The 15,004-nt window shown below is 36.3% G+C and overlaps 1 protein-coding gene across 4 annotated transcripts in view; it reads right to left on the reverse strand.

Moving 5' to 3' along the window:
* VTI1A (vesicle transport through interaction with t-SNAREs 1A) overlaps window positions 1–15,004 on the reverse strand; it is a 258,051-nt gene that overhangs the window by 236,884 nt on the left and 6,163 nt on the right. For all 4 annotated transcript variants that reach the window (XM_053984455.1, XM_053984454.1, XM_053984457.1 and 1 more), the window contains exons 2-3: window positions 14,241–14,299; window positions 9,870–9,980 (exon numbers count right to left, since the gene is read on the reverse strand). In XM_053984455.1, coding sequence (XP_053840430.1) covers window positions 9,870–9,980; window positions 14,241–14,299 — 170 coding nt within the window. The remainder of the gene's footprint in view (window positions 1–9,869; window positions 9,981–14,240; window positions 14,300–15,004) is intronic.

The raw sequence follows: 15,004 nt of genomic DNA on the forward strand, positions 1-15,004 counted from the left end.
GTTATTCTTTCTTAAATAAAATATGAAATAAACACTTTTTTCCCTGCTGGGTGACACGACCTAGCAAAAGTTACAGCTCGATTTAATAACAGCTCAAACCTTTACTCGGGAATCAGTGAAAAGGAGGTGTTAAATTCATAATGCAGGGGCATTTTCTAACTAAGGCTCAAGCCAAGACCCACCAGACACAATACAAGCCTTTTCTTTGACTTGCCAGAATTCACATTTGATTCTTTAGTGAACAGGTACAAAGCCTGCAATTGCAATTCAGTCTTTTCCACACTGACCAGGAGGGTAAGTTGGCAAACACTACCCTTATTCATTCTAGTCTTAACTTCTCAGAAAATAAAAAAAAAAAAAACAAACTAAGGACATGTTGGAAAGTTGTGGGGGGTTCCAAAAGCATGCACAAATGCCACTCAATGGGAAACATGCAGAGCCCACACACACACTCCCCATTTTCCTTCTCTTTATATGCCAGGCACCAAATATTTAGTTAGCAAAACCCTTTTTTCATTACACCCATGTGAAATGGTTAAATGTTACTATAGAGGGAAAAAATATTCTGTTCTACTGCTGATCCCTGAAGCCACCTGCTATATTCCTTTTTACTATCTGTAATCTTTCTATTTCTACTCTAATTTTCATTGATCACCTCTTTTAAGAGTGAAACCTCTGTAGTATTCATTAAATATTGGAAAAGGCCTATTTTCCTCACACTGACACCCTAAAGGCAGTTTATAAAAAGCAAATGAAAAGTAAGAGAGGTGCTGCATTTGATCCACTTATTATAAATGTATACAAGCATTAAATTGTCAAATGTACAACTTTAGATCCTCTAGTCTTTGCAGGGATTTCCTTCCTAAATGAGCAAGAACAGCAAGTTTAAATAGACTTTGTGGCCAAGAACCACTTTTTGTTGAGGTCTGTACAGCAGCTTTAAGGGAAGCTGACTGTATTTGGGACAGACTGATAAATGATTGCAGAGTAAAAATAAAAAGCTACCAAACAGAAGAAGAGATATTCACACTTTTTCCAGGTTTCACATAGTAAAGAAGATTACTAGGAGGAGGCAGAATCACTAATACACTTCGAGCTCCATTTTTTCACTTTCTATTCCTTCCTCACTAAGTCTTAAGACAGAAAAAAGATGACAACTCCACTGCTATAAAAGTCCATTTTTTTTTTACCTGTGATAGCCAGTTTTACAAAATCATGAAGTTCCTTCTGAGTTTATTACTAGTATGTTAAAAAAAACAGCTTAGAGCACAAAATGGGAAGGTTTTTTTCCTGAGACAAAAGAAGTGTGGTTTAGTTTTTAAATACATTTAAAAACATTTGCAGCTAGAAAATATTAAAGAAATGTAATATTTTTTAGTACAAATTAAAGTCTGCTTACAGAAGGGAACAGCACTCTCTCCAACACTGATGACATCTGCCTAAATATCTGCTTTGAATTTGAGGTAGAAGTGGAAACAAAAATTTACCACTTTGTAAGAAAAATCGGCATGAAAAAAGGTGGACTTACATGATTAAATGATTTTTCTTAAGACTCCCTGACACTATTGAATTAATCTAACACATTAGCTTTTCACAAGGGCTGTTCAATCAATTATAGTAGACTTCTTCAGAAAAGAGCAGAAATGCAATTTAATCATACTGTATTTCTATTGCACTGAATTTCAGTATTCCACTTTTGGAAACCCAAGATCATAAAAGCAAAACTATGCAAAACATGATACCTGGCAACTCTCATGTCTTGTAAAACACACAGAAGTTAACATGTAACATCACTAAAGCAGTGTTGTGGAAAGCATCAGAAAGAAAGAGCAAATACATCCATCACTGCTTCTTCATCTCTCTTATTAATAAATTTAGAATGTATTTACATTCACAAGAATTTGCAACTGGCACAGAAAAAAAAATGTACTATCCCAGTAACATTATCATAAATCCAGTTTCCTGCTATTTTGTGGCAAAGGTTTTCAGCAGAAACAAGGTAACTAAAATATTATTAGTACTAGCAGAATATAATGAATGCTAGTATTTGTAATATTTGCCAACCAGACATGCAATGTATTCAGTTATGGTAAGAGATTTTTTTTTAAACACTCCAATATTTGCTTACAATGCCATCAGAATCTGAACAAGCATTTAATATGTAATGACCATATAAAATTTTCCCCTTGAATTCTGATTGAGAAAATATCAAAATAAAGAACAAACCTCTTGAAGTTGGGTAGAAACAGTTATTTTTAACAGCAATGCTTATATTTCAAGTTTCTCTTCATGGAAACAACAAAACCAAGCTGGCAAAAAAAGCTATTAACCACTCGTTTGCCAACTAATTTTTGACATGGGACAGTTAATCAGTCACAAATAAAAAGTTCACCATTTACCAGATAGCAACTTCACTATAAAGGGAAGCTATTTTTGACCATGGCAATTAGTCTTCTCATGTTTCAAACATTACATTCTATTTTCACATTAATTTTTAAATCTATGTGGCTTTAACTTAAAATAAACTGTACATCAAAAGAATGGAAAATAAACAGCCAGGAACACAATTTGACGAATTGGATTTATTTAGTTTATTTAGCTAAACAGGGTCCATTGGATCTCTTTAATAGGCTGACAGTTGCACTGGGCTGGTTAATAAAACATTCAACACAGTATCTTCAGCCAATATAGAAATGCAAATCCCACCAGAAATATTTTATTCATGAAACAGTAATTTCAGTTACTACCAAAGCAAAAAAAAAAAAAAAAAAAAAAAAAGGAAAAAAAAAGGGGAGGAAGCGACACTTGCTTTGCAAACAAACAGCGCCACCCAGCGGCACTGCGTGGGCAGCACACCGGGACATCGGGAAGGGCCGGAATTAATCCTGCCCGCGCCCAAAGGAACCTTCTCTCTGTTCTCTCTGTTTTTTATGATTTACCAGTAGCACACGTCTCTTCCTGTTCAGTACTGAAATGCAAACTAGCCTCGCTCTAGCTGGCAAAAAAAACCCAAAACAATAGCAAAAAACATCATAAGACGTTAAGGAAGTCAAGAGTTCCAGCCTGAGAAGCAAACACGTTCAAATGGTGGGGGTTTTGCTCAGCTTGTCCGAGTTCTTTTTTGGTTTGGTTTTTTTTTTTGGTAATCTTTATGTTTCTAGTTTGTGATAGAAATAAAATCAAACTTCTACTTAAATGAGTGCAGGTGAGTAATAAAATGAAGTGAGCATGAGATACACTCTGTTTTGCTCATTCATGACCTCCTACACCCATGTTCAACTACAGGACCTTTATTACTGCTGCTATCAAAAGCAGGACATCAACAACTGCTTCTTTTTGCACAACAGGTATGGGAGTATCCCTTGGGTAGAATAAGAAATCACTGAGGGAGTGGGAAACAATAAAGCCTTCCTCTTTCTGCCCCCTAGCATTTACCTTTTCTATATGAAGTCACTTTACTCATCAGTTGGTTAGGAGAAATTTTGAGTGAACATGGCTTATTCCACTCTCTTTTAGAAAGAACATAAACATACTTAATTCTATTTTCAGAAGTAGAAATTTTAACATAAGAACAAACTCCATGGTAAACAGAGAAAGTGCAGTTCTCTATTTGGGAAAGGGCTGAAATCTGAACATGTCTATGAACTATCAGCTAGTCTGCCACAGACCACCTCTCAGCTTAATTTAGTACAGAAACATTTTGTGTGTGAAGGGAGAAAGGAAAAAAGCATGAATGCTTACAGTGCCCCGTGTGAGTCATACACCTTCCACTCACAGCCCCCAGCCACACACAAGAGTTACCAGACTCACCAAATCACTTCCTGAAAACACCTTTATTTGTAATCAGTCAGCCAAGTCTAAGCTACACAAACGGGTTTTCCTTAAAATCACGTGCATCACCTCCATCACAACTTGCTGAAGGACCAGCAAAGAGACACCACAGAAGTCACCAGTCTTATCCCTACGTGTTAACAGATGGGACGGACACAGAATTTCCTGTGAGGGTCAAGGGGGAGTTGGATGAGAGAAGAATCTAGTTAAGGCATTAGCTTTACTGACATTAAAAGTTTGCTGCTTGGTTGCCCTCACCCAGCATATTATCTCTTCACACACTGAGTTATGAGATGCAAAACACATTTATTGGTCAAACACAGATGATCCTTTGTAAGCAATACCTACAGAATTACACAGCCCAGGAGCTAAGGTGCTTCACTGGTCTGGCCTATCAGGAATCCCAGCTAAGATGATCATAACCCTTTAGATTGATTACAAATTAAGCATGTTAACTCCCATCTTTCACACTTTCCTCCACAGAAAAGCATCTCATCACTAGTAAATTCTGTTATGAAATAAATTTACTTCCATTTGCATACTTCCACACAAAACAACAAAAAAGAAATTTAAGACATAAATAACTTGGGGCAAATTTTCTACAGGGGTTCAAAGTTATACCATTTCCTAGTATTTCATTAGTTTAGGCCTTGAATGTTACAAAAAAAAAAAAAAAAAAAAAAAAAAAAAAAAAAAAAAAAAAAAAAAAACCAACATTTTTTCCTGTATCACTTTTTCCCCATTAAAAAAAATAGGACTATAAATCAAGTAATTTCAAAAGGTCAAATGCCTCCACCTTTTCCCACCACAAACCCACCAGGGTGGGGACACAAGTGAAAACAAGCTGAAGACAATGTGGAGTTAGCCTCTATAGAAAAGAGGCCAGCCTAATGCTCAGCCACAGTCAGGCAAACAAATATCATATCAGAAGTTATTAGAAAAGAACAGGAAAACAAACAGTACCTCTGTAAGGAGCAGTTTCAGTAGAATGTAGAGGATTACTTATCTCAAGAAAGTGACAGTATCTATAAAAATGCCAGTGAAGGAACTTTTGTTCACAATATGCTTTTTCAAAATTAGATTGTCAAAGTACATGGCCAGATAATTCAAATTCTTTCTTCTGAAACTTCGTTCAATCTTGTATGCACTAAAACAAATCCTCCATAACCCTATTCAAAACAGCTGTACTATTCACAGAGTGACAACTAATCTGATTTCAGAACTTTTAAATGTGTCAACAGATCAGGTTTCACTAAAGGCACCTGTACCTGCCCAGGCAAGGTTCTTGTGCACACATGATGTTTTGGCATGACAGATTCCCTGCTTTCAAGAGCACTGTTAGGATACAACAATTAAGATATACACACAGCAGTCCCATACATGGCTCACAATTTTGTAAGTACAGAATGTTATTGCACTACTTGCTTTATAAATCAAAATAATGCAGCAGCAACAGTCGAGTCTCTAAGTTTCAGCTCAAACTAGAGACCTAGGGAAGACTGGCCATAAAGATACAGCCAGCAACTTGTCATTTGACAAATGGTTTCATATGCTTACAGCCATATTTGTCTGGGTAGGTAACTGAACCTGAAATGGGGAAGTGGCATTTGCAAAAACAGCCAGAACATAACAGACACAGCTGTATGAGTCGTTCAGGTGAGCTTCTGGACTCAGGTGGTATTTGAGAGTCATACAAGAGAGCTAACTTTGTCCAAAAAAATTCCATTGATTATCTCCTTAAATGTTTTTAAAGCTTAACAGCAGCTGAAGTTTTAACAGTAATATTAAAAAGAACCTCCAGGAGGTATAAATTGTAAATACATACCTCACTAATGACTGAAGCTATTATTAAACAACAAGAATGTTTAAATGTTTACTCAAGTTTTGTACAATGTATCTATGCATCTGCAAATTTCCCCCACTCCCTTTTTTTTTTCTTTTAAAGGTTATTCTGAAAGTCAGAACTACCAAAAATCAGTATCAATTCTGAGGATTTAAAAGGAATGCGCACTGTCTCCTGAACTGATAACAAATGCCACCTGCAAGATTTACCTCTGTGCTGCCAACAGAATAGGAACAGCTCCTATGTAAGCTCCTTTATTTGACGGCTATATCTCCTTTCTCAATATGCTCATTTTTAACACCAATTGTGATTGTGCAATATTCATTTTTGCAACACAAATATTACTGTATAATGTGGTCTTACAAGATTTTTATATTTCCTCATCTATTTGCATGCCTTATGTACTAGCAGTAAGCTTTTCAGGAAAATAAATGGCTGCCTTTGGTTTTTTCTATTTTATGGTGCCCTGACATTGAGCTAGTATATGGAACCCTGGGGATGGATACAAATGCTAGGAAATAACCATATATTTGCTAGGTTTATAGAGTCACATTTTCACATGGGCCAGGATAGATTTAGCTCAAAGTAATGCTTATAAAATCTGGAAGCCTTTTACCACTATATATCCCCACTATTTAAAGATAACTGGCTACTTTTAGGCAGCAATTAACATAAAATGCTTTATTTCTATGAATAAACAACACTTATAGTCTGTATACTTAAAATATTTTTTTTTGTTGTCAGAACTTACTCCAAGCAGGCACCATAGACATTCTACATCTGAAACAGCCAGAAAAAAATATTTACAAGCCTAAATCTGTCACAGCATATACCCCAGCACATGCTGCAGTCAAGAGGGCCATAATACACAGAATATCACCATACAATACCACAAGACTTCAACCCATACAGAGTAACACCTTACCACTCCAGAAGGCTTCAGGTGCCCATACAGAGTAACACCACACCACTTCAGCAGGCTGCAAGCATCTGCCCTTCCTGTTCTTTGGCCCAACCTTTTATACCCTCATGTTCATGCACTGGCCCTGTGTGCCCTCTGTCCCTTTGGTGGTTGCTCAGTGCCCCTGGGCACTCCATGGCTCACTGCTGTCAGTGCTGCTCACTGCTTCTCACAGCTGTGCCCACTGGGGATGGGGCTTGCAGCCCCACTCCCAACCACCACAGACTGTGTGCCCACATAACCCTCACAATGGTGCACCGGTGGATGCAGGAAAAAGACTTCTGATAGGAAGATTGTTTTAAGCTTCAGGACTTTTTGGCAGGTGGTCCCAAGCCGTGGAGCAGCCTGGAAAGCACAGGGCTGTGATGTGCAACTCCACCTGGGACCACAAGATAGAGCCACCAGCACATTCAGCCCGGCCGAGCCCCGCAGTCCTTCCCTGACCTAACAGGGACCAACCCCCTACAGAAATGAAGGGCCTGGGATGTGCTATTGAAAGTGAGAGAATAAACCAAAGATTTACATCTGCAAGTGAAAAAAGACAGCATAAGGTGTATTGACAGTCTCGTGTTTCAGGGCGTTTATCACAAGCCCGAAAGTTGGCTTTTTGAGATGTGTGCAGCTTTTCTGCGGAGAAGCATCACTTCATGCTTGCCCTGTTCTGGTATTTCTCCCCAGGGAAGAGTGCAGAGCACTGAGGTGAGCATCAGAAACCACTCCTGCCTAAAGCTGAGGTGCAGTGCTCACTTTGCTCATTTCCCCATCAGTATTCACACTGCTATGCTTCCTGAGTACTTTTAAATACAAAATTGCGCTATTCTTTTTTCATTATCACTCAAGAGAGAGGGCTAAGACAGGGCAAGGTGTTTTTTTTCTGCTTGGATATTATTTACTGCAATTAGCATGTTACCAACTATGCATGTGCAATCCAGTGCATGGGGTAGATGCCTTTGCCTTCACACACCCTTGGACTGCAGAGCACTGACACCTAACTGCAGGTTTCAAACCAACAAGGATTAGCAATGAGAGGAAATAAACCTCCTATTTGCAATTCTTTTCCTATTTATTTTTATATATATATATATATACACACATAACAAAGAGATGAAAAGCCATGTTTGGAGTAACTCCTCTAAGTACAGCTCAACAGAACTTAAATCTAGAGCTTAAATCAGAACTTAAATCTGTATTTTTCAGAATATACTTCAACACAGTAAATTGTATGGGAAAAAACCCTACATATTCACAAAGATGCCACAGCACCTAATAATATTACAGTGATTGGCATTTTGTCATTATTATACACATTGCTCAAGTTGAAATAAACTCACCAGTTACGTATTAAATGTCAAAAATAAACTTTAATGTTGTTCATCCTGCCAGTAAAGAATGGACAAGTGAACAGCCCACAAACCTCATGTTTCCTTCTCCTAGCTTTAAACACGTTGCTATGCTACTGTTTTCCATAACTGTTTGGGTAAGGGCAAATTTTCATAAGGCATTCAAATAATCACAAGATCAATTCTCATGCTATCAATGAATATAAAATACAACTACTAGTGCTGGTTCTGCATTCACTTTACATTTGAAATACAGAACTTAATGAAAAAGACTGTGCACTGAGGTATGTAGTTTTTACCATTAATTTTGTTCTATAGTTTCCAACAAGTTGCTATTTCCCTGGATAATAATCCCAAAAGAGTCTTAAATCTTTATGTACAAAATTAGAAAAATATTAGTACTTAGAACCTGGAACTATGTAAGGCATTTTGTTGTAATACCACTATTTGCTATATAAGAGATTTTTTTCAAGCACAGTTGTTTTTTTCCAGCACTTTGCTCCATCCTTCACATCATTTTCTTTCCTTGATTTTCTGCTGAAGATCCTTGGGTTTGAGCTGGTGTTTCTATCCATTATTACGACCTCTTCCTTCCTCTTTCTCATGTTGTTTTTACTTGTTCACTTCGAGCACAAACTTAGGTTCTTGTGATCATGTAACTCCCAGTGCTATGATGCATTTCCTTGCACTCATTTCTCCTCTTCCATACAGTGTTCAGTTCTGAACTCTCTCATTCTCACTTGCCTGGGAATATGAAAGTAGGAATTCCACCATCTACCTACATATAGAAATAGGCCAGGAACAAATATATGCTGACAGCAAATTCTCACATATCTGAGAAGATAAACAGCATTCACAATTGCTCCAGAAATTGCTCTCTCTGGGAAGTCACTGTTTGGCCACACACAATTCCTACAGGGGAACAGATGAGATTGCCTCAAAATTTTGATGCAAGTCTTTTTATTCTAATGTTCTTCAAACTTTACAAACTGCAACCATCTTCTCATACATTTTTGTGCAACTGCTCAGCTTGGCAGAAGCACAGACGAGTGACAGTCAGCTGGATTTCTTGGCTGCAGGTATAAACACTGACTTCTCTCCCCTGAAGGATTAAACTGCTGCCAGCAACCTGAGGAAATTCACAGTTCTCCAGTGAATGGAAAATATTGCCACTAGTTATTTCTTTCTCCCTACCCTGGAGGAACTGAGCTGCTGCCAATTAACATAGCATTTTCCTACACTTTGCAATCCCTTTGAACTTTTTCATGATTTTACAGGAAACAGTTTTGTCTCTATGTAAATCTATTCAGTGCAAATCCCAGTCACAAAAAAAGGACTGATAACTGTAGCAGAAGCCCCTAGACAAGGGAATCTTATTAGTCTGCAACCATTACTCAAAAAATGTAGTATTTATAACCAATTTGTACAAAAGCCAAGAAGAATCTAAGTGCAATGGAAAAGAAAACACAGTGACTAACAAATGAAGTGCACATGAGATAAACTACATTCAAAAATTCCACGGATTGGAGATTATACTGCTTTCATGTTACTGCCCACATTACTACAAGATGTCATTCCTTGAGGAATAGGATTAAAAGCTGACTATTTTGCATACAACATGAACACTCACAGTATTTAATGACAGAGAAACAACAGAGTTCCAGGGTAAAGGGATAAGAGTCTAGCAACTGGAATACTGGTATGAGACTGCTGCTAAAAGAAAAGCTTCTCTTCCCCAGTTTGGTTTTCATCTGTCCACATAGGTAGCAAGACACATGCAGACCTCATCTCTCACACTAGTCAAAAATGCCCTCTCATTTGCCTGAATAACTGCATTGTTTTATTTTTAAAATTCTTAGAGATGCCTTCTTTATGTAATAAGTTAAAAACTCACGAAATCAGCTTCAAGTTTTCCCATTTCTTGTTTGTAGCTTCTCATTCGACTGCTGTACATCCCTCGGCTTTGAGGTGGGATCTCTCGAACTTCAAGTTCCATCTGCTCAAGCTGACACATGAAAACAAAGAGGAGGTATATAAATCAAAAGGTTAATTAAAGCAAGAACAAATTTACCTAAGTTCAAGAAATATACCTAAGTTCAAGAAATATTCCTTCTTTATAAGGAAGAATAATGCTTATTCTGCAATATAATATAAATTTATCAAAATTTTTAAACAGTCTTAGTCAAGAAACAAGTGACAACATTAGTATTATTAACACTCAGAAGGAATGATTCAAGCCAAACATTCCTGGATTTCAATTCCAACTGTGATGAATAAATCTTATTACAAAAACAAAAAGTAAAACTAAGGATAATTCCTGCAAATAAGCATAGTTCAAAAGAAAGACTACCTTCACCTAGCTGTGCAGTTTTGGAAACCATTGGCTGAAAAAGGTATTTTACTTATTTATTTTTATATATATATATCTATATCTATATCTATCTATCTATATATATATATATATATATATATATATATATATATATATATATGTAAAGTTATATTTACCACCAGTCTGTGTGTTTAATAAAGTAATTCTTATATTTAATAAACTAATTCTTTTTCCTTAAACATTGCTATCTCAGCAGAACTACATAACCTGAATTGGCTACCTAAATCTACATTCCAAATCTATATGTAAGTATATTAAATAGCTGAATTTCAGGGTTCAATAACAATGCTATTCAAGAACTTGTATACAGTCAAATGGATTTAAAAATTAGAGACACATTCTATCCTTCAAAAGCTTTTTTTGTTTCTTCTTGCCATGCAGAATTCTAAGGGGCCCAAAATACAAGAATATGGCACGGGGTACAGCAAATCAAAAGTCATAAATGAGGGCTGCTAATTACCTGCCCACTGGGTCTTGAAGCCTGCTCTATATGGTGCTGTCTGTTCAGGAATTCTATTTTGAACGGCAGAAGAATCTCACACCTGCCTTTTAAAATCTTTCCAATTTATTAAAAAAAGATAAAAGAATACCTCTCCTTGGTTGCTGTAGGCACCTGAAACAATATTTACTCACCTCCTACTGATCTTGGTTGAACAATATGGCATAGGAGCAGAAATGCTTTTCAATTAGGGTCCCAGGCTACTGGTTGCAAATCTTCACAAGGGACTGCTAGAATTTATTCCTATGTAATCACTTGCTTACACTTTGAAATTTCATCCTCATATCATAAGAAAAGCATCTGAATTTAATCAATGGAATTGCCAGATACTCAAAAGTCATTTTGCCTGATGTAGTCTGATTATACGAAATTATATTCAATAATAAACTATAAAGCAGACTTTAATTAAATAGTCACTAATGAATTGAAACACACAAAGCAATTTCTAATTCTACCCAGTTCTTTAGCTCAGGCTTAACTTTCCAAAGAGGCATTATAATTAAACCAATAGCTGGAATTAATAGCTTATTTGTTATCAATTTCATCTTAATATATTTGATCTCAAATGTTCTATAAACATTTCCCTCATATATATGTGCAAGGTTGGGAAATTTTAATGAAGTCTCAATTCTTGTCTGTTATATAAAAACAAAAACACGTATCAGTAAATCCAGAATTTGCACCAACAATCAGTCTGTGATCCATGAAATCTAAAATGTTCATTCTAAAGAGTCAATATTAGAGAGTGTAAAGTCCAAGGAACAACAATGAAGCATATTCAGGTTGACCAATATTTACCAATGTTTTTTCATCATGAGATTAACTGGGTGCATTTTGTGGCTGGGCTGAGAAATTTCCATGAGAATCCATGCAGAACATAGCGGTCCAAGCAAGGGTGAACCTAAATGCAACCTAATTTCATGTATCTCCATTTTCAGAACTCATATTATTGGTCATGAAATCATATTTTTCATAGACAAGCAAAAGCAGAGCAGCCCTTCATATTTCCATTTAAAAATACAACAAAGTAGTGTGGCTGATGATGTCCACTCCAAAATAAGTCTCCCCCTCCCACAGAAACTTCTCTATGAATCAGCTGCTAGCATTTTAAGAAACTTGAAAGCTTCATTATTTTATTCTGATTCTAAAGCCCTGGAACTAAAATAGAGATCTAAACTAAAAAACACAAGACAAGAATAACCCAGAATTTACAACACAACAATTCTGTGATGCGTTCTTCATCAAAGATAAAGGCAAATAACAGAGAGAGAGTTTTATCTTTTGAAAAGTAGAACTCAAAAATTCACAATTCTTCTGGCACATGCTAGATTTTATACTCAAAGAATTTCCCCAGGGTTAGCTCAACAGTCACCTTTCTTAAAAACCTGGTGAAAAAAACAATTAGATACTGCACATTGGATGTAGAACAAGAGGATTTTTCTCAGAGATTTCTTACTCCACAGCTCTGGCTTGAAAATGCAGCCTGGGAGTCTGAAAGTTTTCATGTCAGTTCTGCACATACATCAAATCAATTACACCAGTGATCTCACCCAAACAAAGCAGACAGTGTTTTAAAACCATCACTCCTTAGTGAACACAAATAAATTATCTCTACAATAATATTTATAATACATGAGAGTGTTATTTCCTAGCCAAGTAGGAAATAAAAAAAATCAGCTAATCCCAGCTTTGACAACGCAAGACGATGAAGCAAACCAATGTATGAAAACTATCAGCAGCAAGGAATTAGGTTTATTTTGATTTTCTACTGTAGCCTCTAGTTTAAAATAGGATCCTCTTAATCAGTTCTGTTATTAGCAGGTTTGTTCAAATTGATTTCTAAACCCAAGCCTTGACATTAATCACAAATATGTTGGGTAATTGCTTAAAGCCAATAATTGAATCTAAAGATCTAAAACAAAAGTGTGAAAGAAAAGCCAGTACATTAAATGAAGATCATCATTAGCATAAAAATATGAATACTGAATTTATTTTTTAATCTTGTAATAAATACAAATGTAGATCTTTTCCTGACATAAGGAGAGAAGAAAGAAGCCATTAACTCAATTTCTGCTCCTTCCAATCTACTTGGAGTAGAAAACCAAATCTGAATGACCACCCACACTGGAGCTTCTCTGTACTGCTCTGTCTTTTGCCATGTCAACTTGCAGTGAAAATGAGCTGAAAAACATTTCTAGATTTCTACTTTTTGCAGCTGTTTGAATATAAAAGTGCCCAAAAGGCCTTAATGTATCTTCAGAACATTCTCATGAGATGAGACAGTAATTTTACCATGTTTCTCAATGGGAATACCAAACCAGAGAGGTTAGGTGCCTTGTCATCCTCACAAGGCAAAACTGCAGGAAGTCATCCCAAGGTCCAGCTTTACTGGATGCTATTCCGATGCTCTGGTCTACAAGACTAATTCTATTTTTAAACCAAAAGCACCATCTATGCCTACAAACAGCCAAGAGACTTTTTTATTCCTATGCCACTTCAAAAAATTAATTTTATTGTTTAGTTAGTAGCCAAATAATTGACTCCAGTTTTTTCCATTACAAGAAATTCTGGAGTAGAAAAGGTAATTTCTTTCCCTATCCTAACATCCAGATTACATTTCTGACATTAGATACACCAAACCCATTTGCAAGCAATAAACAAAAGCAACTTCAGGTAAGGAACTACTGGCCATGTGGGAAAAAGACAATCTCAGCTGTCACCAACACCTTTGCTCAGTTACTCCACATCTACAAAACTTTACTCTTATACTCCTCCCAGATGGAATACGTGACAGGCTGTAATGGGAGCAAAATAAATAAAAGAAGAGTCACAATTGCTTAACACATGTTGCTTGTCACATCCTGTTTTTTTTTTTTTTTTGTCACTCTGAACCACAAACTAATGCTTGGTTAACAGCTACACTCTTCTTGGATCAGTGACCCACACTGCCATGGCCTCCTTGTCCTCACCTTTATGTCTCACTTGCTAAAATGGAAAAAAAGATCTACTGCTCTACAAGACGTTCTGATAGATGAAATTAAGTAGGTGCTTGGGCATTACAAGCCAAAAACAAAGTCATAGTGTGTAAATATTTAATTCCTTTCCTAAAGACCTAATCCACAACTCTACGTCTGTAATTATTTATTGACTCATAGCAATAGTGCAAACCTTGCATCACTTAACACAGGATTAAAAAAAGATACACTCTTCTTGTATTTCATATCCTCAAATAAGAACTATTTCAAGACTATTATTTCATTTTGCAATATATCATTGTTAAGTATTTTTAGGGCATGGGTGTTAAATGTTACTATCAATGATCCTATTATTTTTGTTAGGAACTTGCAGTTAACATATGAAAAGCCAGAACATACCAGTTCCCTTGCTTCTTCGAGCTGTTTCTCAACATTTGCAACCATCTGCTTCTTCTCATCTGAAACAGAATTGTGAAAATACCAATATAATTGTGTTCTTACCATGAAAGAAAAATACACCATTTCAAAAGATTGTTTGTATCAGCTAAAACACACTCGAGATTTATTCCGTGACATCCTCACACATGGTAATACACACATTAGTAATTAAAATACTGGAGAATCCTTGAAGATCTTCTGCCCTGTTATGTAGCATTTGCTAGTTGGGAAAGTACTTACAGCTGCTTCAGCTGAAGGACTTATGCCTCAGCAGGCACTTGCTGGTGTGTACAAATGCATGAGAAGGCACATAAATACACTAAATGGAAAAAATCATTTAAGAACAAAGGCTTAACAGATTCATTTGGAAAATATGAGATGCACAAAATCAAGCATCCCAATTAAAATTAATTCAGGGTCTGAAGAAAAAGGATGTTTCTATTCCCCTACTCCTATGCTGGGTCTCGAATTGTTTCTATCTGCTTCAACAGATATAAAATGAAATGCCACAGGAACTACAAGAAAACCACTGCCTTCTACTAACAGTAAAAATGGAAATTAGCAATAAAATATAATTTTTTAAAAAAATTCAAATAAGTTTTAAGTTCTACATAGCAATCACCATCTGCCACATTCCCCAGCAAGGGTATATCCCAGCTAGAGACTGACTTTTGTCCTGCCTCCAACCATCCATTCACAGGCAGAGAATCCAGTGTGAACTGAGA

This window comes from Vidua macroura, chromosome 8, assembly GCF_024509145.1.
Source record: "Vidua macroura isolate BioBank_ID:100142 chromosome 8, ASM2450914v1, whole genome shotgun sequence".
Lineage (NCBI taxonomy): Eukaryota > Metazoa > Chordata > Aves > Passeriformes > Viduidae > Vidua > Vidua macroura.